General features: G+C 35.6%; 1 protein-coding gene across 6 annotated transcripts in view; it reads left to right on the top strand.

Moving 5' to 3' along the window:
* The window catches only part of MSH4 (mutS homolog 4), a 132,797-nt gene that overhangs the window by 75,216 nt on the left and 33,410 nt on the right, over positions 1 to 24,171 (top strand). For 5 of the 6 annotated variants that reach the window (XM_077120584.1, XM_077120582.1, XM_077120581.1 and 2 more), the window contains exons 9-14: positions 8,797 to 8,871; positions 12,393 to 12,457; positions 13,548 to 13,717; positions 21,331 to 21,467; positions 22,506 to 22,609; positions 23,689 to 23,813. In XM_077120584.1, coding sequence (XP_076976699.1) covers positions 8,797 to 8,871; positions 12,393 to 12,457; positions 13,548 to 13,717; positions 21,331 to 21,467; positions 22,506 to 22,609; positions 23,689 to 23,813 — 676 coding nt within the window. The remainder of the gene's footprint in view (positions 1 to 8,796; positions 8,872 to 12,392; positions 12,458 to 13,547; positions 13,718 to 21,330; positions 21,468 to 22,505; positions 22,610 to 23,688; positions 23,814 to 24,171) is intronic. The other variant, XM_077120583.1, reaches the window with a different exon arrangement.

Genomic DNA, 24,171 nt, shown 5'->3' with positions numbered 1-24,171 from the left:
GTATAAGCAGAAGAGTTCTAGGGGGTAATTAAGTGCTTCACAGGCACTGAAGAGTTAATCCCTTCAGGTGGAAGTTGGGCAGCCAGTTACTCAGGGCAGGGTGGAGGTGGGCAGCTCTGTCCTCAGGGCAGACTATTACAGGCTTGTCTAGAAAAGACTCAACATGATCTAGGGTTTCAACTTCTCCACAGCTATCATTATCAATCCATATGTCACTATCCCATTTTTCTGGGTCCCACCCCTTTCCAATCATTGCCTTCACTTTAACAGCAGACAGCATGCAAGGTTGAGATTTCAGTTTATGTTCTAAGGTTGCTACTCTAACAATGAGACTCTGAGTCTGATTTTCAGAGATGTCAAGTCAATGGCTACATTGAAATAAGATTTTCCTTCATAGCACTCATAGAAACTTTTACATCTTTCATATGGTACACAAGCTTCTCATTTGAAGCCTTCAGCTCATCCCTTTCCCTCATATAGCATATCTAACAACAACCAGCCAATATCTTTATACCTCTTAATTCCACAAAACTCCATAAGGTGTCAAAAACATTATCAGCCAGAGCCTAGCTTCATATATGTGAACAATTAGCAGAGTCAAATGGTGATATTTTGACTGTCTCTTTTACCAGTTTACCCCATGAATTGGCAGTGTCATTCTGGTTACGGGAAACAGAGTCATTAGTGCCTTTGAGTCTAGTCAGAGTAAAAAAGCCAATTGTAAAAACCCATTCTCTTTCTAAGAACCACTTCCGGTACCAAGTGCTGTTAGCTAGGGTTCTCTAGAGAAACAGAAATAGCAGGAGAGATCTATAAGTATAAAATTTATAAACGTGTTTCATGATGGGGATGTAGGGCCCAAGGTCTCTAGGGCAGGCTGTGAGCTGACAGCTCTAATGAAGGTCCTCAGTGGACTCTCGGGAGAGGCTGGCTGGCTGAAGCAGGAGTGGTTGTCTCTTCTGAATCCTCCTCAGAAGCCTTCTGGTGATTAGATTAAGCATCACTCATTGCAGAAGACATTCCCCTTAGCTGATTGTAAATGCAATCATCTGTGAATGCAGCTAACATGGTCATGATTTAAGCCCATGAAATGTCCTCATAGCAACAGACAGGCCAGCGCTTGCCCAACCAGACAAATATGATACCATCTTTTGACAATTGTGAATAATGCCACTATAAACATCTGCATGCAAATGTCTATTTGTGTCACTGCTTTCAGCTCTTCTGGGTATATACCAAGTAGTGCTATTGCTGGGGTCATAGGGCAGCTCGATATTTAGTTTCCCAAGACACCAAACTGTCTTCCATAGCATAGTAGCTGTACCATTGTACATTCTCACCAGCAGTGCATAAGTGTCCCAGTTTCTCCACACCTTCTCCAGCATTTATAGTTTCTTGTTTAATAGCAGCCATCCTTATAGGTCTGAGGTAGTATTTCATTGTAGTCTTGATCTGCATTTCTCTTATAGCTAGTGAAAATGAGCATCTCTTCGTGTGCTTTTGAGCCATCTGTATTTGCTCTTCAGAAAATGCCTATTCATATCTTTAGCCCCACACCCCCCCCCCCTTTTTTTCACATGGGAATCAAATCTGGGTCTCTAGCATGGCAGGTGAGAACTTTGCCTGCTAAGCCACCATGGCCTGCCCTTTAGCCCATTTTGTAATAGGGTTGTTTGTTCTTTTGTTGTTGAGTTATATGATTTTTTAATGTATATAGAATATCAAACCTTTGTCCGATATGTGCTTTCCAAACATTTTCTCCCATTGAGTTGGCTGCCTCTTCACCTTTTTGACAAAGTCTTTTGAGATGCAGAAGCATTTAATTTTGAAGAGTTTCCATTTATCTAATTTTTTATTTTGTTGCTTGTGCTTTGGGTGTAAAGTTTAAGAAGCTACCTCCTATTACTAGGTTTGGAAGATGTTTCCCTGCATTTTCTTCTAGAAGCTTTATGGTGCTAGTTCTTAATATTTAGGTGTTTGATCAACTTTGAATTAATTTTTGTATAGGTATAAGGTAATATCCTCTTTCATTTTTGTGGCTGTTTATATCTAGTTCTCCCATGCCCAGTTATTGAAAGGACTATTTTGTCCCAGTTCAGTGGATTTGTGGGACTTGTCAAAAATCAGTTGACCATGGATTTGCTGGTCTATTTCTGCACTGTCAGTTCAATTCCATTGGTCAATACTTTTGTCTTTGTGCCAGTACTGTGCTCTTTTGACCACTGTGGCTTTATAATAAGTGTTTTTTGCTTTTTTTTACATGGGCAGGCACTGGCAATCGAGCCAGTCTCCAGCATGGCAGGTGAGAACTCTGCCACTGCACCACCATCACCCACCCTATAATAAGTTTTACAGTCAAGAAGTGTTAATCCTCCCACTTTGTTCTTCTTTTTTGGAATGCTTTTAGTTATTCAGAATTTCTTTCCCTCCCAGATGAATTTGGTAACTAGCTTTTCCAAGTCTTCAAAGTAGGTTGTGGGAATTTCAGTTGGTACTGGGTTGAATCTGTAGATCAGTTTGGGTAGAACTGACATCTTAACTATATTTAACCTTCCTGTCCATGAGCAGGGAATGTCTTTCCACCTATTTATATCTTCTTTGACTTCTTTTAGAAATTTTATGTAGTTTCTGTCTACAAGTCCTTTATGTCCCTAGTTAAGTTCAGTCCTAGGTATTTGATTCTTTTAGTTGCTATTTTGAATGGATTTTTTTCCTTAACTGACTCAGTTAGGTCATTGCTTGCATATAGAAATGTTACTTATTTTTGCACATTAATTTTATATCCCCCCACCTTGCTGAATTTGTTTATTAGCTCAGGTAACTTTGTTGTATATTTCTCAGGATTTTCCAAGTATAGTATCATGTCCTCTGCAAGTAATGAAAGTTTTGCTTCTTCCTTTCCAATTTGGATGAGTTTTATTTCTTTGTCCTTCCTGACTGCTCTAGCTAGAACTTTTAGTACAGTGTTAAATAATAGTGGTGACAGAGGGCATCCTTGTCTCGTTTTCAATCTTAGGGAAAAAGCTTTCAGTCTCTTTCCATTAAGTATGATGCAGGCTATTGGTTTTTCATATATACTCCTTATCATTTTGAGGAAGTTACCTTTGATACCTATCTTTTGAATCTGTTCTATTCGGTTTTCATTGGGCTTTCTTGTTTGCATATTTATGCCTTTTATAAAGGTTGGGAAGTTTTCCCCCATTATTTCCTCAACTAATTTTCCTAGGCCTTTACTCTTCTCTTCTCCTTTTGGGTCACTGATAATTCTTTTATTTGTGCATTTTGTATTGTCCATGTTTTCCTTGAGATCCAATTCAAAATTTTCCATCTTTTTAGCCATTTGTTCCTCTGTGTGTTTGAAATCAATTGTCCTGTCCTCTAGTTTGCTTGTTCTTTCTTCTGCCTCTCCAAATATGCCATTGTGTATCTCTAGTAAATTTTCTATTTGGTCTACAGCATCATTAATCTCTGTGATATCTGTTATTGTTTTGTCTAGTCTTTCAAATTTTTCTTTATGTCTTCTAGTGTCTTCTTGATCTCTTTTATGTCATTAGCCAACCCATTGATTTTATTTTGTAGAATTGTCTGAACAGCTTTGATTAGTTGTTCTGAATTCTGTATCTCCTTCCGTGTTTTAATTTGGTCATTAGGCTGGGCTATGTCTGTTTGCATCTTCATAAACTTTGTGATTTTCTGTTCCCTTTGAACAGAAAATTTCTGTAATTACTTTGATAGGTTTACTTTGGAAATTGATTTCCTTTAGTAGACCAAAGTTTTATATTTGCATGAGGTGCATGTGGCAGGATGAGGGGCTTGGGGCAGGAAACAATTATGCATTAGCAGGTTGCAGTGTACAGGATGTGGATGCTACACTGGTGTCCAGTATCATGGGCTGTGGGGGGATTGGGGGGTTCAGCATGGGGGGCTGTGGGTGTGAGGTGCAGCTTGGGTAGGGTGTAGTAAGTTCTTGTGTGAGGAAGGTGTAGGGGTTCTGGGGTGGCAAGGGGGCAGATATGAGTGGGGTCAGGCACAGGTACACAGACTGTGAGGATCTGGATGTGGGTCCAGGATGAGGATGCATGTGTGTGCAGGGGTGGGGCATAGGTGTGCAGGTCGCAGTTGGGGTGGTTGGTGCGTGGATCAGGAGGGCATGGCATGTTCAAGGGTGGGGTGTAGGTGTGCAGATCACAGTGGGGTTGTCGTGTATCGGTCGGGAGGGCACGGTGCGTGTGCCACTTATGGTTGTGGCAATGAAGCCTGGCAAGGGTGCACAGGTGTGGAGAGCATGGGGCGCATGCATTCATGAGTCCGGGGATGGAGGCATACAGGTATGCTTGTGCACAGAACTTGGGGATGTGGCTAGGGTAGGGATGTGCACATGCGTAGCAGTGGGGTGGGGGGCAGGGTTGCATGGATGCACCGTCAGTACCTTGGAGAGGGGAGGGGTATGCAAGAAGTGGGGTGTGGGGCGCATGTCTGGGGGTGCCGCATGTGGATGTGCTCCTGTGCAATGCTTGGGGGTGGGCCAGGGCTGGGGTGAGCATGTGCATGGGGCGGGTATGGGGCGAGGATGCATGGGTACAGGTGGGGGCTCTGGTATATGGAGTGTGCATGGGGGTTGCCTGGGTAGGGTGGCATATGTAGGTGTAATGTGTTCAAGGAGCACAGCCTGACTTACTTTCTCATCCCCACCTCCCTGTCCATGCACTCGTGAAGGCTCCAGGCCTCCGTTTTGAAAGAGGTTCCTTAGGTTCTTTGCACTAGCTTGATTTTCTTTGGTTCTCTGCATTTCAGTTCCTCAACTTTTCAACCAGGTCCTCCCTATGTTGTTTAGAAGACCCTCTCAGGTCACTTGCACCTGAAATCTCTGTCCTGGTAATTTTTCTGTCACTTCTGTAGCTGTTCCTTGGAGCAGGGATGAACTAAACCTATCCTGTTCTGCCATCTTCCCAGAAGCTCTAATTACACTTTTGCCCATAGTTATATATAGTTAGAAGTGGAATCTTTGAGGCATAGAAGATGCATATCTTTAAATTTAATAGATAATGCCAAAATCTTTTTCAAAATCTTTTTCAAAATGATCATACCAGTTTACACACCCATCACCAGTGTGTGAGAATTCCCATTGCTCCTTCCCCAAACTTGATATCATCAGATTAAAATATTAGCTGTAGTAGTTGGTAGATAATGGTATCTCATTCTAGTTTTATTTTGAATATTGATTTTAATATGTATATTGACTGTTTGAATATCTTCTTTTGTGAGTCTTGTTTAATTTTCTTACCCATTTTTCTATTAGGTTGTTTATCTTCTTTTGTGATTTATAGATCTTCTTTTCATATTATAAATTTGAGCCCTACATTGCAAATATCTTCTCCCAATTTCTAAACATGCTTTTCCACTCCTTATTAGGGACCACTAGCTGTTAGTATGCCACCCATCTTTGCATTCACTGTTGCCTAAGGGATGTTTCCTTCTGCAAGCACCTGAGACTGCTTGAGGACTTTCTGTCGTTACATAAGCATCCATTTGGAAGTCAATGCACCTGGCAACAACCCTTAATCGGTACTGAGCAGGTATTGGTGAATGATTTTCCTTACTTTGGAGATAGCACCTGAAGCTTACTGTGTCCATCTCTCAGAAGTCTCCAGCAGAATTGAACCATGGTATCATACAGTGGTAATCTGCTCCTTAATGCACCTTATGTAAGTGTTCCTTCCCTTCCATATCTTACTTCCCCCATCCACTTGCTTGTACTTAATGGAACTACTTCTCAAATAAATTACATGAGGTAGGGACCAAGTTTCATTTTTTTCCTATACTGATTCATAATTATACTGGCACTATAAAAGACTTGTCCCTTCACCCACAGCTCTGCAGTTCAACCTTTGTTTTGTAACAAGTGCCCATATCTGCTTGAAATGTTTCAAGACTCGATTATAATGTTCCATTCTGTCAGTCCTGTTCTAATATCCCAGATACTTAATTACTATAATTTTATACTTTCTTTAATATTCAGTAGAGTAAGTCGTTCTACCTTATTTTTCTTCAAGGATGTCTTGGATGTTTTTCATTCTTTGCATTTCTGTATATATTTTAGAATCAATTTATTGATTTCAGGGGGAAAACACTGAAGGGATTTTGATTGGGATTGCATTGAATCTATAAGTCAATTTGGAGAGATTAGAAATCTTTACAACATTTAAACTTGTAATATATGAACATAGTACATCACTCCTTTATGTAAGTCTTTCATTTATAACATTTAACATAGATTTATTCATAGGTTTTGAATTGTTATTGGAAGTGGCATTTTTTTACGTTTCCTTTTTTTGTAATTGATATATAGAAATATAATTGTTGTTCCATGTTGGCCTTGATTCAGCAAACTTGTTAATCTTACCATTAATGCTACAATATTATCTGTATTATCTTTTGGATTTTCTTCATATAAATTTTATCTATGTTTTCATTTCTTATACTTTTTGGTAGAAGAGGGGGACCTTATTGCCCTGACCAAGGCCTCCAAGTAAAATATTGCAGAGAAGTGAGATAGCCAGAATACTTGTTTTGTTTCTGGTTTCAGAGAGAAAGCTTTCATCATTCATTTTTTTTCATACTTTATTATTTTTAATTGCCCACAAAGAAATCTCCATCCATGTCACCTAAAGATCATTTCATCCACTGCTCTGTTTTGCTGCCAGCCTCTTGTCTCTCTACAGCAGTTTTGAAGCGGATACCCTTTCCTTGGGAAAGAGAAATCTACGGCTTGTTTCCTTTGCTAAAAATGTTGGAAAGCCAGGTGGCAAATTTCTTAAATTCCAACTTTCCACCATGTCTCTAAGTGAATTAAATGCTCTAATCAGCATTTTAGTCTTTGAGAAGCCCTGTCCAGGATCAGCAAATGGCCCCAGAAGAAAAGTGACCCCAAATACCAACTTACCTCCTAGACCCACCATCTTCTTAATGTGACGTCACCTGATAATTCTTTGCTATCTTATTGGTTATCTGATGCTTTCAAGCAGATTTTAAAAATTTTTGTCCATCTTTTTAGTTGATCTGAGTGGAAGGGTTAATTCCTGTTACTAAGTTTGCATTGCTGGAAGTGAATGTCTTGTTTAGCTGTCATTCTTGTCTCCTTTGCTGGTTCTTCCTCATCTCCCTGGCTATAAATGTTGGAATGCTCCAGGGATTTGTCTTTTGACTTTTCTTTTTGCACTTACATCTGATCTCATGGCTTTAATTCCATCTGTTATGGATGGAATACATCCATCAAGCTAATGATTCCTAAATTTCTTTCACTATCCTCGATTTCTCCTATGAACAGTATACCCATACATGCAGCTGTCTATTTGACATTTTTATGTGAGTGTATAATATGCATCTCTATCTAACCATGTCCAAAAGTGAACTTCTTTCTTCATAAACCAGTTTCTCCTTTTGTTTCCCCATTTCATTTAATAAAAACTTCATTTTTCAGTGTTCAGGCCAAAAATACATATCATTCTTGACATCATATATTCTTTCCATCAGAAAATACAGTTTGACCCTTTTTTTTTTTTTTTTTTTTTTTACCAACTTCACTGCCGTCAGTCTGGTCCAAGTCATTATTATTTTTCACCTTTCTTACTTCAGTTTCCTCTTAATGGGTCTCTCTTTAATAAAAAGGAAAGTTATTATTAAGAGTCTGATTTGTGTGTTACCTCTTCCTAACTAATACAGATAATGAGGCAGACTTTTATTAACATGCTTGTCAACATGCTTATCCAAAGATTTCTACCCATAGTAGGGAAGTAGTTTGTATACTTTTAAGGACTGACTGAACCTAATGTGGTATATATATTTTGCTATTATGTGGTGACAGTAAAATGTTACTCAGGTAATAGTGGATCTGGTTGGAAGATGTTCTCCTTTGCTGCTGATGATGGTAGTTGTCTTCTGTTTGGTAAAATTTATTTATTTATTTACTCATTCATTCATTCATTTATTAAATCTTCTAGTCAGTTTTAGAACTCCATTGTAAGAAGACATGTGATAACTCTTGTGGGAGCTAAGAATATTCTTTTTGGTATTTCTTCTAAATTGACTCCTGGTTAAAGAACAGTCAAGGTATTGTGTGGTGGGTATATAGGTTAGAGTCCTCACAAAGAAACAGCTCTATACTGAGATTATTACATCAGTTATAACATCCTGAAGCCCCATTCCTTTTGTCAGTATTGGTAAATTATTCCATCCACAAGAACTTTCCTTATTTCCTCAGGTCCAGTACTACTGCTTAGCCATAGAGATAGTAAAATTTAATTTGTAAAAAGTTTATTCATAGAATTTAGAATGTTGATCCTGTTTTACTTTGGGAAAACTATAATCGGGCTACTGGAATTGTGAAAACTGTTTTTCTTGAATACATAGAAACCAATCAGAGAAACTAAGAAATTTAGATTCAGCTTTTCAATTACTATCTATCCACAAATACCCTTTGCACCTTTTGCAGTTAATCGTAGCCTCTTATGCTGCTCTGAAATATATTTCCTATAGCTACTACGGTTTAAACTTGACACCAGGGACTGAAATATAAATGAAAATTGGATACAATTAAGTGAATTTTTCCCATTGTCAGACTTTTAGGAGGAGAGTGCAGTAGATTTATTTTGATGGGTCAATAATCTAATCATTCTTTCTACTAGCATCATAGCTTGGTTGATAAACAAAAATATTAAGTACAGAACGCTCAAGAAGTTAAAACCATTCTTGGCTTAACTATCTATGATATACACATTTGGGTTTTTATATGAACAGGTTAATGCAGCCGAATCAAAGATAACAAATTTAATATACCTAAAACATACCTTGGAACTTGTGGATCCCTTAAAGGTAATGTAAATGTGTGTATATTGTACAAAATTTGTCTGGCATATTTTGTTTTTTTGTTTTGTTTTGTTTTTTGTTTGTTTTGTTTTTACCTTTTACTTTGAGAAAATTTCAAACTTACAGAAAAATTGCAAGAGTAGTAAAATGAATTCCCTTATTTTTCACCTAGATCCATCAGTTATTAACATTTTGCCACATTCTTTCTCTCTGTTTTCTAGGTTTACATACACAGTACACATTCATACATATTAATATATACTGTTATCCTGATTATCATTTTTACTGAGCCATCAAGAATAAATTGCAGTACCTAAATGCTAGTGTATATTTCCTAAGAATAAGAACATCCTCTTATGAAACCATAATTATGTTATCAAATTCAGGATATTTAACGTTGACACAGGCACATAATGTATAGTCCATATTCAAATTTTCCAATTTTCCTAATAATGTAATAATTTTTAGAGCAGTTTTTTCAGTTCCTGTGTTCAATCCAGAATCATGCATTTTTAAAAATATTTTTAATGCACTTTATTTTTTAGAGAAGTTGTAGATTTCCAGAAGAATTACACAGAAAGTATGATACCTTTGTTACAATTGATGAACTAATACTGTTAAATTGTATTATCTAAAGTCCATGGTTTGCTTTAGGATTCACTGTTTGTTGTGTACAGTTTCTTTTTGTTTTTAAATGTTTATTGTGTTAACATTTATGCAACATAAAATTCCACATTTTGATCACTTTCAAATATGCAAAGCAGTGATATTAATTATATTCACAATACTGTCCTACCATCACCACCATCCATTACTAAAACTTGTCCCTCACCCCACAGGTAAACTCTTTGCCCACTAAACAATTACTCCCGTTTTTCCTCCCCCATCTTTGGTAATCTGTGTCTATGAATTTGCATATTGTAATTATTTGATATAAATGAGATCATACATTTTTTGTCCTTTTGTGTCTGGCTTATCTTACTCAACATGATATCTTCAAGATTCATCTCTTTTCATGTATGAATAATATTCTATTGTACTTATATATCACATTTTTTTATCCATTCATCTGTTGATACATTCATTGGTTTTAATGTCATGTTTTTAAGATGCTTTTGTATATACTTTTTTTTTGTATGCTCTATGGTGGGGTCATGTTTCATTCTTTTCCCATGTGAGTACCCCATTATTACAGCACCATTTGTTGAAGTTTTTGTTTGTTTGTATGGACTGGGAATTGAACCCAGGTCTCCCACATGAGAATTCTACTACTGAAGTACCCTCACACCCCCTAGATGCTTTTAAACTGGAAAAGTTTTTCAGTCTGTCTTTATCTTTCATGGCATTAACATTTTTAAGAATGAGTCATTTATTTTATTGGATATTCCTAAAATTGGATTTGTGTGACTGTTTCCTCATGATTAGATTCAACTTAAGAATTTTTAGTAGTGATGCCCTGTGAGCAATGTGATATCCTTCTGCATACATAACATGAGGAAGCATATGATATTTCCCCATTATTGGTGATGTTAACTTTGAATCAATCTCTTCATTGTGAAGTTACCATATTTTCTTTAGTAATTAGTGGAGAGATACTGTGAAACTTTGTAAACATCCTGCTCCTCATCAAACTGTCATCTCCTGATTTTATTATTTATTGGTGACTCTTATTCAAAGCAAGTGTTACAATAATTGTTACAAAATAGTGATTTTTATCAATTTTTAAATATTGCATTTTGTAAAACATTTTTTATAAAAGTGACAAAATAACTCCTTTTCAAAAAGAAAAATGAATTAAAACCCAGATTAATCATATTATAGGGTTCATTCTTAAAAAGTAAATAATGAGGGTGGGCCGCGGTGGCTCAGCGGGCAAAGTGCTTGCCTGCTATGCCGGAGGACCTCGGTTCGATTCCCGGCCCCAGCCCATGTAACAAAAATGGAGAAACAGAATACAATAAAACAAGAAAATGTTTAAAGATGTTTCCCTTTCTTCCTTCCTTCCTTCCTTCTATCCTTCCTTCCTTCTCTCTGTCTTTCCTTAAAAAAAAAAAAAAAAAAAAAAAAAAAAAAGTAAATAATGAAACTAGTAATCTGGCCAAAAAGATTTCAAGTGTTACCTTAAAATGGAAGGGGTGAAATAAATCACTAAAAAAATGTTTTTAGACTTGATGAAACACAGATTTCAAATTTTGATGTGTCAATATAATAAAAGACAAAGAAAAAAATCGTGACAAATGATAGACAAAGTATTCATTTTTGTCATCATAAAACTTGTATAGTTTCCATAAGAAACTACTAATATGCCAATGAAAAATGACCAAACAAAGGAAGTCAAAATGGTTAATGAATAGCAGCAAAGTGTCCAATCGCACTCTTAGTCAAAGAAATTCAAATTAAAACCATAGTTTTTATCTATAAAGAAGCAAAGATTTTTTTTCCCTAATGGATGCTATGCTTTGCTAAGGAGAGAACAGCACCTTCATAGACAGCCGGTAGTAGTACAAATTGTACATACTTTCCAGGAAAGTTTCACAACATATAACATACCTTTTGGTCCTCCTTCTAGGAATCTGTCCTAAAGAAATATTCAGAAATATTGACCAAAACTTCTGCCCAATGTTTACTGTTACATTATTTAGATTTGTGAGGAGTTTTAAACAGATTGTAAGTAGATAAGTAGAGTATAAAAATAGTTAGGGAAGTAATGAATAATTAGGGAAGTGAATACTATGAATTATTAAAATAAGCGAATAGAGGAGGAAAATGATTCAGTGATAGAAAACTTTTTATTTGCTATAGCAAAACAGAACACATCATAGTTTTAATAGTATTTATCTTTGGAAGGATGGTATAATTTGACTGTTTTACATTTTTTTCCTTATGCCTCAGTAGATTTTCTAGTTTTTATCAATATGTGCCTCTTATTTTTCTATTCAGCAACAAAAAATGTTATTTAAAAAATTATTTCTTTTGTCTCATAGAAAACTGGAATAGGAGTTGAAGGTTCAAGCTAACTATTCTTTGTTCTCTTTTTTTCTGTTTATTCAATTTGTGACTACTCATAGTTTCCATTAAGCAAAATAAAATCCCTACTATGTCATTTAAGAGTGGGGAATTTGCTGTATTTATAAGCATGCTAAGAACTCTTTTAGATTAATGTATATATATTCCAAATTTTGGAGATACATGTAGAGTACTCTAAATGTGCAGTGGAAGTTGTTTAAAGACCTACCTTTAGCAAGAGGTTAGATGTTAACAATTAGTTAGAAAACAAAAGAAAATTTAAAATCATTATAGTGAAGAGGAGATGATATTTATTAGCCATGTGCTTTTGACCTGGAAAATGGGAAGGATACCATCTGACCTTGCCTACATAACTAAAATATTGCTTATGTGTATATAAATGGAGAAATAAAAGCAAGAAAATGCTTGGTAAATTGTATAGTATTAAACAAATATAAAATGTGATATTTGAATAATGTCAGAATTTAATATCCTTAACTATTTTAATTTTTTTTTAATAGGTTGTTCTGAAGAACTGTAACACACCTTTATTAAGAGCTTACTATGGTTCCTTGGAAGACAAGAGGTCTTTGTGACTCAACTGTTAAAATAGAATAATAAATTATTCCTTTCTTCCTGATAACTGATTTAAAGGACTCTATATTCTATAGAATAATAACTCTGGCTTTGTTTATAATGCTCTTTAAATGCTGTTTACACTCTTCATCAAAACTCAGATTATAAATTTCACCTTATAATTTTAATAAATAGAATAATGGCACATTGATTATTTGTGCTAATGGACAATTAGAATAACATAAAAAATTGAATTCCATGCACAATTTAATATTTCTTTTCTAGCCATTCTCGTTGGAAAGATTTTCAAATATAAAAATAGATTCGTTTGTTAAATCACAAAGGGCCTAATGTAACCAAAAAGTAGTGAAATTAATATTGAATATAATCTAAATACTGAGCAGTTTAATTTTAATATTGTTTTTAACAATGGTACCCTAGTTCTTGATTGAAAAGACTTGTGATAATTAAGAATGGTTATTTTCTTAATTCAAGATTTGTACTTTGTGTGAGGCCATAAGCTGAAATTCATAATAAAACCAGGGTAATTTCAAATAATACAGAATAAAATAAAAGATTAGGAAAATAGTTACTGCCACATTTCTGATTTGCATAATCACTGTACTTGATCACTGATAATTGTGAGGTTCTGATTAAACCATCTCACAATACATGCTTAATTACTCCGTGAATCCCTGTACCTAACAGAATGCTTGACACATGATAAGTGTCAGTAAATGTTTAGTGAATGAAGGGGAGTAAAGCCAGAATTTTTATAACAATTCTTCAGAAATGTATTTTGTATTCATAGATAATAGTCAGTGTGTATAATTTGGGGGATCAGCTTATTATAAGATCTAAAATTGCTCTTGGTAGCCTCATTCTACTTTAGGAGACTAATCCTTACTGTTGAAATAGTTCAAAATTGACATAGTCACAACTCTCACTTGTGTAAATGTAAATATTTTTTGCTTAATTAGTTATTTCAAAATACCTTTTCGCCAGTGATTTTAAGAAAATGTTATTTTCTGTTATTAATTATACCTCTAAAATTAAAAGTAAAGATAACTTTGACTTATAGATTATAATGTTCTTTTTAGATTTGGAATCATACTTGAAAAGATTAAGACAGTAATCAACGATGATGCAAGATACATGAAAGGATGTCTGAATATGAGGACCCAGAAATGCTATGCGGTTAAGTCAAATATAAATGAATTTCTTGACATAGCTAGAAGAACATATACAGAGATTGTAGATGACATAGCAGGTATTTAATTATTTGAAAATATCTTTGGCATGCTTAAATAATACTATTTTCTGGTTTTTAGGAATAAAACAAACTTTTTAAGACATAATGTGCTTTTTTGCTGGTGATGCTAGCCAACAAAACTGATAAGATTAAATTGTCATTTAAAGAGTCTTTTTAAAAAAAATCAAGATCTCGGAGAGGGGGCCAAGATGGCGGCTTAGTAAGGTACGCACGTCTTAGTTCCTCCTCCAGAGCAACTACTAGGTGACCAGAAACAGTGCAGACCATCTCCCAGGGCCAAGCAGGGAACGGACACACAGCGTACCCCAGTCTAGACTGGCTAGACCGTCTGCAAGACTCCGCTGCGGTGAGCTCCCCGAGTGGCATGCACTTCCCAGGGCCGCGGCGGCTGGCGGCCGGCACCCCTCCCTCCCTCCTTCCCGGACCGGCTGAAAGTCTCGGAGAGGCAAGTTTCCCAAGCCGCGGCAGCCGGCGCCCCTCTTTCGCGGGTGGCTTCCCGGACCGGCTATGAGTCTCGGATCAGCAGGCTCCCCAAGCCGTGGCGGCCGGCGACCTGCGCCCCTCCCCCGCGGGCGGCTTCCCGGTCCGGCGGCGGGTCTCGGGTCGGCGAGTTCCCCAGGCCGCGGCGGCCAGTGGTCCAACCAAACACCAATAGTGGCATTAATAAAGGAGCCACAACACCTTTTGCTGGTAGGGCCCACATACAGACAAGCGCCACCTACTGGGCAGGATAAAAAAAACAGAGTCCAGAGACTTCACAGGAAAATCTTTCAACCTGCTGGGTCTCACACTCAGGGAAATCTGATTAAATGTCCAGACGCCAGCAAAAAATAACAAATCACACCAGGAAAATTGAAGATATGGCCCAGTCAAAGGAACAAACCAATAGTTCAAATGAGATACAGGACCTGAGAAAACTAATTCTGAATATACGAACAGAAATGAAAAACCTCTTCAAAAACCAAATCAATAAATTGAGGGAGGACATGAAGAAGACATGGGCTGAACAAAAAGAAGAAATGGAAAGTCTGAAAAAAGAAATCACAGAACTTATGGGAATGAAAGATACAGTAGAAGAGATGAAAAAAACAATGGAAACCTACAATGGTAGATTTCAAGAGACAGAGGCTAGAATTAGTGAACTAGAGGATGGAACATCTGAAATCCAAAAAGAAACAAACTATAGGGAAAAGAATGGAAAAATTTGAACAGGGGCTCAGGGAATTGAATGATAATATGAAGCGTACAAATATACGTGTTGTGGGTGTCCCAGAAGAAAAGAAGGGAAAAGGAGGAGAAAAACTAATGGAAGAAATTATCACTGGAAATTTCCCAACTCTTATGAAAGACCTAAAATTACAGATCCAAGAAGTGCAGCGCACCCCAAAGAGAATAGATCCAAATAGGCGTTCTCCAAGACACTTACTAGTTAGAATGTCAGAGGTCAAAGAGAAAGAGAGGATCTTGAAAGCAGCAAGAGAAAAACAATCCATCACATACAAGGGAAACCCAATAAAACTATGTGTAGATTTCTCAGCAGAAACCATGGAGGCAAGAAGACAGTGGGATGATATTTTTAAATTACTAAAAGAGAAAAACTGCCAACCAAGAATTCTATATCCAGCAAAATTGTCCTTCAAAAATGAGGGAGAAATTAAAACATTTTCAGACAAAAAGTCACTGAGAGAATTTGTGACCAAGAGACCAGCTCTGCAAGAAATACTAAAGGGAGCACTAGAGTCAGATACGAAAAGACAGAAGAGAGAGGTGTGGAGAAGAGTGTAGAAAGAAGGAAAATTAGATATGACATATAAAATACAAAAGGCAAAATGGTAGAGGAAAGTATTACCCAAACAGTAATAACACTAAGTGTTAATGGACTGACTTCCCCAATCAAAAGACATAGATTGGCAGAATGGATTAAAAAACAGGATCCTTCTATATGCTGTCTACAGGAAACACATCTTAGACCCAAAGATAAACATAGGTTGAAAGTGAAAGGTTGGGAAAAGATATTTCATGCAAATAACAACCAGAAAAGAGCAGGAGTGGCTATACTAATATCCAACAAATTAGACTTCAAATGTAAAACAGTTGAAAGAGACAAAGAAGGATACCATCTACTAATAAAAGGAACAATTAAACAAGAAGACATAACAATCATAAATATTTATGCACCAAATCAGAATGCCCCAAAATACGTGAGGAATATACTACAAATACTGAAAAGGGAAATAGACACATCTGCCATAATAGTTGGAGACTTCAATTCCCCACTCTCATCAATGGACAGACCATCTAGACAGAGGATCAATAAAGAAACAGAGAATTTGAATATACAATAAATGAGCTAGACTTAACAGACATTTATAGGACATTACACCCCACGACAGCAGGATACACCTTTTTCTCAAGTGCTCATGGATCATTCTCAAAGATAGACCATATGCTGGATCACAAAGCAAGTCTCAACAAATTTAAAAAGATTGAAATCATACACAACACTTTCTCAGATCATAAAGGAATGAAGTTGGAAATCAACAATAGGCAGAGTGCCAGAAAATTCACAAATATGTGGAGGCTCAACAACACACTGTTAAACAACCAGTGGGTCAAGGAAGAAATTACAAGAGAAATTAGTAAATATCTCAAGGCAAATGAAAATGAAAACACAACATATCAAAACCTATGGAACGCAGCAAAGGCAGTGCTAAGAGGGAAATTTATTGCCCTAAATGCCTATATCAAAAAAGAAGAAAGGGCAAAAATTCAGAAACTGACTGTCCACTTGGAAGAACTGGAGAAAGAACAGCAAATTAACCCCAAAGCAAGCAAAAGGAAAGAAATAACAAAGATTAGAGCAGAAATAAATGAAATTGAGAACATGAAAACAATAGAGAAAAATCAATAAGACCAGAAGTTGGTTCTATGAGAAAATCAACAAGATTGATGGGCCCTTAGCAAGATTGACAAAAAGAAGAAGAGAGAGGATGCAAATAAATAAGATCAGAAATGGAAAAGGAGACATAACCACTGACCTCACAGAAATAAAGGAGGTAATAACAGGATACTATGAACAGCTCTATGCTAATAAATACAACAATGTAGATGAAATGGACAAGTTCCTAGAAAGGCATGAACAACCAACTTTGACTCAAGAAGAAATAGATGACCTCAAAAAACCAGTCACAAGTAAAGAAATTGAATCAGTCATTCAAAACCTTCCCAAAAAAAAAAGTCCAGGACCAGATGGCTTCACATGTGAATTCTACCAAACATTTCAGAAAGAATTAGTACCAATCCTGCTCAAACTATTCAAAAAAATCGAAGTGGAGGGAAAACTACCTAATTCATTCTATGATCCAACATCACCCTCATACCAAAACCAGGCAAAGATACTACAAAAAAAGAAAACTACAGACCTATCTCTCTAACGAATATAGATGCAAAAATCCTCAACAAAATTCTAGCAAATCAAATCCAGCAACACATTAAAAGAATTATACATCATGACCAAGTAGGATTCATCCCAGGTATGCAAGGATGGTTCACCATAAGAAAATCAATTAATGTAATACACCATATCAACAAATCAAAGCAGAAAAATCACATGATCATCTCAATTGATGCAGAGAAGGCATTTGACAAGATTCAACATCTTTTCCTGTTGAAAACATTTCAAAGGATAGGAATACAAGGGAACCTCCTTAAAATGATAGAGAGAATATATGAAAAACCCACAGCTAATATCATCCTCAATGGGGCAAAATTGAAAACTTTCCCCCTAAGATCAGGAACAAGACAAGGATGTCCACTATCACCACTGTTATTCAACATCGTGTTGGAGGTTCTAGCCGGAGCAATTAGACAAGAAGAAGAAATACAAGGCATCAAAATTGGAAAGGAAGAAGTAAAACTGTCACTGTTTGCAGATGATATGATACTATACGTCGAAAACCCTGAAAAATCCACAGCAAAACTACTAGAGCTCATAAATGAGTACAGCAAAGTAGCAGGTTACAAGATCACCATTCAAAAATCTGTAGTGTTTCTATACACTAGCAATGAACAAGCTGAGGGGGAAATCAAGAAACGAATTCCATTTACAATTGCAACTAAAATAATAAAATACTTAGGAATAAATTTAACTAAAGAGACAAAAGACCTATACAAAGAAACCTACAAAAAACTGTTAAAAGAAATCACAGAAGACCTAAATAGATGGAAGGGCATACCGTGTTCATGGATTGGAAGACTAAATATAGTTATCAATTCTACCTAAATTGATTTACAGATTCAACGCAATACCAATCAAAATCCCAACAACTTTTCAGAAATAGAAAAACCAATAAGCAAATTTATCTGGAAGGGCAGGGTGCCCCGAATTGCTAAAAGTATCTTGAGGAAAAAAAATGAAGCTGGAGGTCTCACGCTGCCTGACTTTAAGGCATATTATGATGCCACAGTGGTCAGAACAGCATGGTACTGGCATAAAGATAGATATTTGAGCAATGGAATCGAACAGAGTGTTCAGGTATAGACCGTCTCATCTATGGACAATTGATCTTTGATAAGGCAGTCAAGCCAACTCACCTGGGACAGAACAGTCTCTTCAATAAATGATGCCTAGAGAACTGGATATCTATATGCAAAAGAATGAAAGAGGACCTGTATCTCACACCCTATATAAAAGTTAACTCAAAATGGATCAAAGATCTAAACATTAGGTCTAAGACCATAAAACAGTTAGAGGAAAATGTAGGGAGATATCTTATGAATCTTACAATTGGAGTCGGTTTTATGGACCTTAAACCTAAAGCAAGAGCACTGAAGAAATAAATAAATAAATGGGAGCTCCTCAAAATTAAACACTTCTGTGCATCAAAGAACTTCATCAAGAAAGTAGAAAGACAGCCTACACAATGGGAGACAATATTTGGACACGACATATCAGATAAAGGTCTAGTATCCAGAATTTATAAAGAGATTGTTCAACTCAACAACAAAAAGACAGCCAATCCAATTACAAAATGGGAAAAAGATTTGAACAGACACCTCTCAGAAGAGGAAATACAAATGGCCAAAAGGCACATGAAGAGATGCTCAGTGTCCCTGGCCATTAGAGAAATGCAAATCAAAACCACAATGAGGTATCATCTCACACCCACCAGAATGGCCATTATCAACAAAACAGAAAATGACAAGTGCTGGAGAGGATGTGGAGAAAGAGGCACACTTATCCACTGTTGGTGGGAATGTCAAATGGTGCAACCACTGTGGAAGGCAGTTTGGCGGTTCCTCAAAAAGCTGAATATAGAATTGCCATACGACCCAGCAATACCATTGCTAGGTATCTACTCAGAGGACTTAAGGGCAAAGACACAAACGGACATTTGCACACCAATGTTTATAGCAGCGTTATTTACAATTGCAAAGAGATGGAAACAGCCAAAATGTCCATCAACAGACGAGTGGCTAAACAAACTGTGGTATATACATACGATGGAATATTATGCAGCTTTAAGACAGAATGAACTTATGAAGCATGTAATAACATGGATGGACCTAGAGAACATTATGCTGAGTGAGTCTAGCCAAAAACTAAAGGACAAATACTGTATGGTCCCACTGATGTGAACAGACATTCGAGAATAAACTTGGAATATGTCATTGGTAACAGAGACCATCAGGAGATAGAAATAGGGTAAGATAATGGGTAATTGGAGCTGAAGGGATACAGACTGTGCAACAAGACTGGATACAAAAACTCAGAAATGGACAGCACAATACTACCTAATTGTAATGTAATTAGGTTAAAACACTGAATGAAGCTGCATCTGAGGTATAATTTTTTTTCTTTCTTCTTTTTTCTTTTTTCTTTCTTTATGTATTTTTTATTTTTTTCTCTCTATTATCGTTTTATTTCTTTTTCTCAATCGATGCAAGTGTACTAAGAAACGATGAATATGCATCTATGTGATGATATTAAGAATTGCTGATTGTATGTGTAGAATGGAATGATTTCTAAATGTTGTGTTAGTTAATTTTTTAATTAATAAAAAAAACCAAGATCTCAAATATTTATAATGTGTCTTTTTTTTTCTCCTAAGTTAAATGTCATCCTCATACAACATCTGTAAGTTATATGGAAAATGCAAGCTATCAGTACTAAAGGTTTGCAGTGGAAGGGAGAAATTATTTTTCTCCAGAATAGGTGGTATTTGAACCAGTCTAGTAATTCATTCATTTAATAAATATTTATTGAACTCTTACTATTGCAGATACTGTTCTAGGTATGGGGAATACATTAGTGAATAAGACGATGTTCCTGCCCTCGTGGAGCTTATGTTATAGTAGGGGAGACAGACAATAAGAAACTAACAAGTGGATAGAAATATATTTTCACAATATAAAATATATGAAGAAAATTATAGCAGAGTAGAGGGTCAGCGAGTGACTAGGTCTGAAGGCAAGTGAACGGAAGGATTTTAGCAGAGGTGTTCTCCTTAGAAAGGGATTCTACACACAGGTAGTTGCATAATAGAAACACAGAGGAACAGCACACCACAAGGAGTGAGTGAGGAAACCCGTTAGGATGGAATAGGATGTTACTTTACAGGACTAATGAGAGATCAGATTGCAAATGTAGACTGGGGACAAGAATTTAATCTTTGAAGACCAGAAGTTTGGCTCTTTTCCCAAGGAGGGTGAAGAGGCACTGAGATATTTTTGCACTGCATTGAAATTGGTCAAAGTTAACCTATAATGTGTTACATGAATTTGAGTGGAGAGATGAAGACACAAGGCCAAATAAAAATAGTACAAGTTAATAAAGCACTATTTAGTGCTATAGTAGTGTATCTGGTTAAGAGATTAATGCAAAGGTAAAAGGAAGAATTTATAGGAGTTAATAATTGAATAGATATGTCATGGTAAAGACAAACATGACTTTTAGCACTAATAGAGATTTCTAGCCTGAAAATGGGGTACCATTAAGAAAAGCAGGAAAATCAGAAGGAGGAACTGTTTTGAGAAATGAAGATGTTTAGTTTTTTCAAGTAATGTTCTTAATATTAATATGGTTCATTAAGTTTGTAAGTTAGAGCTCCAAAGTGAGTTTGAAGCCAAAGAGAGATTTGTATTTAAAGAATTTTATTTGTTGAATCATCTATTTCTTTTTTTGGACTATTTCATTTTGTAAAATATGTTTTGCAAAGAAAATTTCTTATTGTGAATTAATGATTATTATAATTTATGCTGTTTTCTTCCTTTTAAAAAGGTAGAATGAATAATAAATAAAAACTTCTGATGTTAACTCTAACAGTATATAAAATAGTCTTGCTTTTTTGTGTGTTTTATTTCAATTTTTGCAGTTTTTTCTCCTTTCAAAATACTCAGAATGAGTGTCTTTGTAATATAATGAATTTTGTAAAAGAATGATAATCCACATCTTTTAGACATTAAACACCTTTAGAGTTTAAAGGTAACGACCTCTCTATTTATGCATAAATTAACATGAAAAATCATTTGATGACTTTTTAAAAGGAAAGAATAATTTTCTCATTATAATTGTTTTGTTTTGTTTTATTTTTCTTATTTTTAATCACTAGGAATGATAATGCAGCTTGCAGAAAAATACAGTCTTCCTTTAAGGACAAGCTTTAGCTCTGCCCGAGGATTTTTCATTCAGATGAGTACAGATTGTACAGCCCTACCCCGTGATCAACTTCCTTCAGAATTTATTAAGGTTCATTATGGAGTATTCAGTTAGGAAATTATTGTTTATTTTTCTACAGAATTGCATTTACATATGTTCAGGCAGTCCTGGAGTTTTATATGCCAAATGTCTGAATGTTCTGTATATTGCTTCTCCTTCTACTCTTAACCACCCACCTAACAGTTTTACTAATCTAAGAGTGATTCAGGGGCTTTTTTGAGAAATATCAAACACTGTTTCCTACACTCCTGATAGCCTGGTGTGGGGAATAAAAAAAAAAAGGAAGAAAGAAAGTCCAGAAGATACTCATGATAAAAGAAATCTGAAAAATACTGTATCATTTCCTGTTTCGATAGTTCTCATTTGCCTATTAAAGGTTTAAAAAATCCTGAAGTAGAGAAGTCTGTGTAACTTTTTTGAAACCCAATATTTCTAAACCTTTAGACCACAGAAAAAATGTTTTTCTATATACCTAGACCCCCACAATATACCAGTTAGAAAAGTCTAAGCAAATCTAACATTTGCCTTCTCTGTTCTCAGGAGTACCTCCTGACGAAAATAAACCATTTAGCCTTCAGGGATACACACACACACACATGCACACATGCACACAGTATTACTGAGGAATGAGGAATGGGGTGAAATAAAGAATGGGTTACACTTCAGTAATGGGTTAGAGATTGATGAAGTTTAGGAATGGAACAAGGACTGACATAGTGATCAGAGATGGAGTAAAGACCACATGTCTATTTTTATATTATTTGGTAATAAGACATAGTATTTTTACACAGCCTTTAAGGCCTTTCAAAATAGTCATTGTCAGATTGACTAAAGTAAAAATATCTTGCTTTAACCCTGGAAGCTGTCTTCTTTTTCTCTCACAAGAGAGAAAAAGAAAATCTTTCTTCTCTTGTGAAACCCGGGTCTCACAAGAGAGAAAAAGATCTTTCTTTGTGATACTACATCTCAAAAATTCAAGTGATTACCTTAAATTTTACTTACAATTTTATGTTTTATTTAATAGGAGTGTGCGTGTATCTTGATACTTGCTTTTTAATTTCCTAGCAGATTTCTAAAGTGAGAAATTCTTATAGCTTTACATCAGCAGATTTAATTAAAATGAATGAAAGATGCCAAGAGTCTTTGAGAGAAATCTATCACATGACTTACATGTAAGAGCATTTGAAGTATTTGAATATTGAATTAAATTGGTTTGATTTGGAAAAATTTGATAAATTGTATTAATTGACTTTAGTATGATTGCAGACAATCGTAGAATTATGAATGCTAGTAGAGAAAGAACACTTCCTGGAAGAATGGTTAAAAATTTTGAAGTCTATCATTGTTATTAGCATCACTGAGCCTCACTCACAGAAGCTTCAGGGGAATTATGATTGCAAAAAAAATACCATCATGACAAATACTTTTGCAAAATGTACTGTGGTGTTTCAGCTTGGCACATCATGGGCTTGTCTTGGACTTCATTCAACTTATTCTTTTCCCGTGGTCTCTAAACCCTCAGTTTCTCATTCCTTGATATTTCTATGGCAACAAAATTACAATAGTGCCAGCTTTTTTTGCTGTTCGTTAAACAGTGGCGGTGTAGCTAGGAAGAAGAAATAGAAGGTTCAGAATTATGGGCTGAGATGAGGAGGAAGGGTGGACTTTTAAAACAATTTCAGGATGTGGACCACAGTTTTGGATACACTGTTTCTCCTTGTAAAGGAAAAGCTTTTGCACCACTGTATCACAGTGTGATAACTGACTCATAAGAGCTAAAATAATTATATTGTGGTGGTGGGAAATGAGGTATGTGTGAAAGAGAGAGAGAATGGGAGAGAGAAAAATGCATAATATTTTTTCTTTGTGTTGAGCTTAATATTTGCAAAAATACCAAATTATTAGCCAATGGGATCTGTCCAAGTGTTGTGAGGGCTTGATTTGACCTTTATAAAAATATTTTTATTGATTATAAAAGCAGTCATTTAAAAGTATGGTTTTAAACAAAACACTAGAAAACAAATTATTTGCCACTAAGTAGCTATGACCTTGAGCATGGGTTCAAATGTCCTCATCTCTTAAAATGAGCTATTTGAACAATAAACTGTCTGTAGTGTATAACCCAACTGTGAATGTTTTTTGTGTTTTTGTTTTTTTTTACCTTAAGCAATGAACTTAATATGGTTTTACAATTGCATTGTATGCCCCTTTCCAAGAGCATTATTATATATTTTATCATGTGTACTTTCAGGATAGTGTGCAAACTACTTAGTGAGATTTATGAGCATGTTCATTGTTTGTATAAACTCTCTGACACTGTGTCAATGCTGGATATGCTACTGTCATTCGCTCATGCCTGCACTCTTTCAGACTATGGTAAGTTACTTTCTTTGGAATAAGCATGTTGCACACTAAAATTTATATTTCATTCAGACATTTTATATAACAAGTATGAATATTTTAAACTTTTTATTTGAAATTATAGTCTCTTTCCTGTGCTCCTAGACTAAGACACAAAGAGGAAAAGTGAAATTATGTTTAAACTTTCCTTTAAAAGCCATAAAGCCATTCACTGGGAAACTGAAAAATCAGAAAAATAAAGTTATGCATGAAACATTAAAGGTTCCTAAAATAAGACTGCAGAGGTCTCTCTTTGGTGAAAATGACAATGTTCTAAATTTATAAAGATCAAATCTGAGGACTCATTAAGAAGTAATGTGCTAATACTAATTGA

This window comes from Tamandua tetradactyla, chromosome 11 (assembly GCF_023851605.1).
Source record: "Tamandua tetradactyla isolate mTamTet1 chromosome 11, mTamTet1.pri, whole genome shotgun sequence".
NCBI lineage: Eukaryota > Metazoa > Chordata > Mammalia > Pilosa > Myrmecophagidae > Tamandua > Tamandua tetradactyla.
Note: the sequence above shows the minus strand (reverse complement) of the source record. Positions and strands in the feature narration are given on the sequence as shown.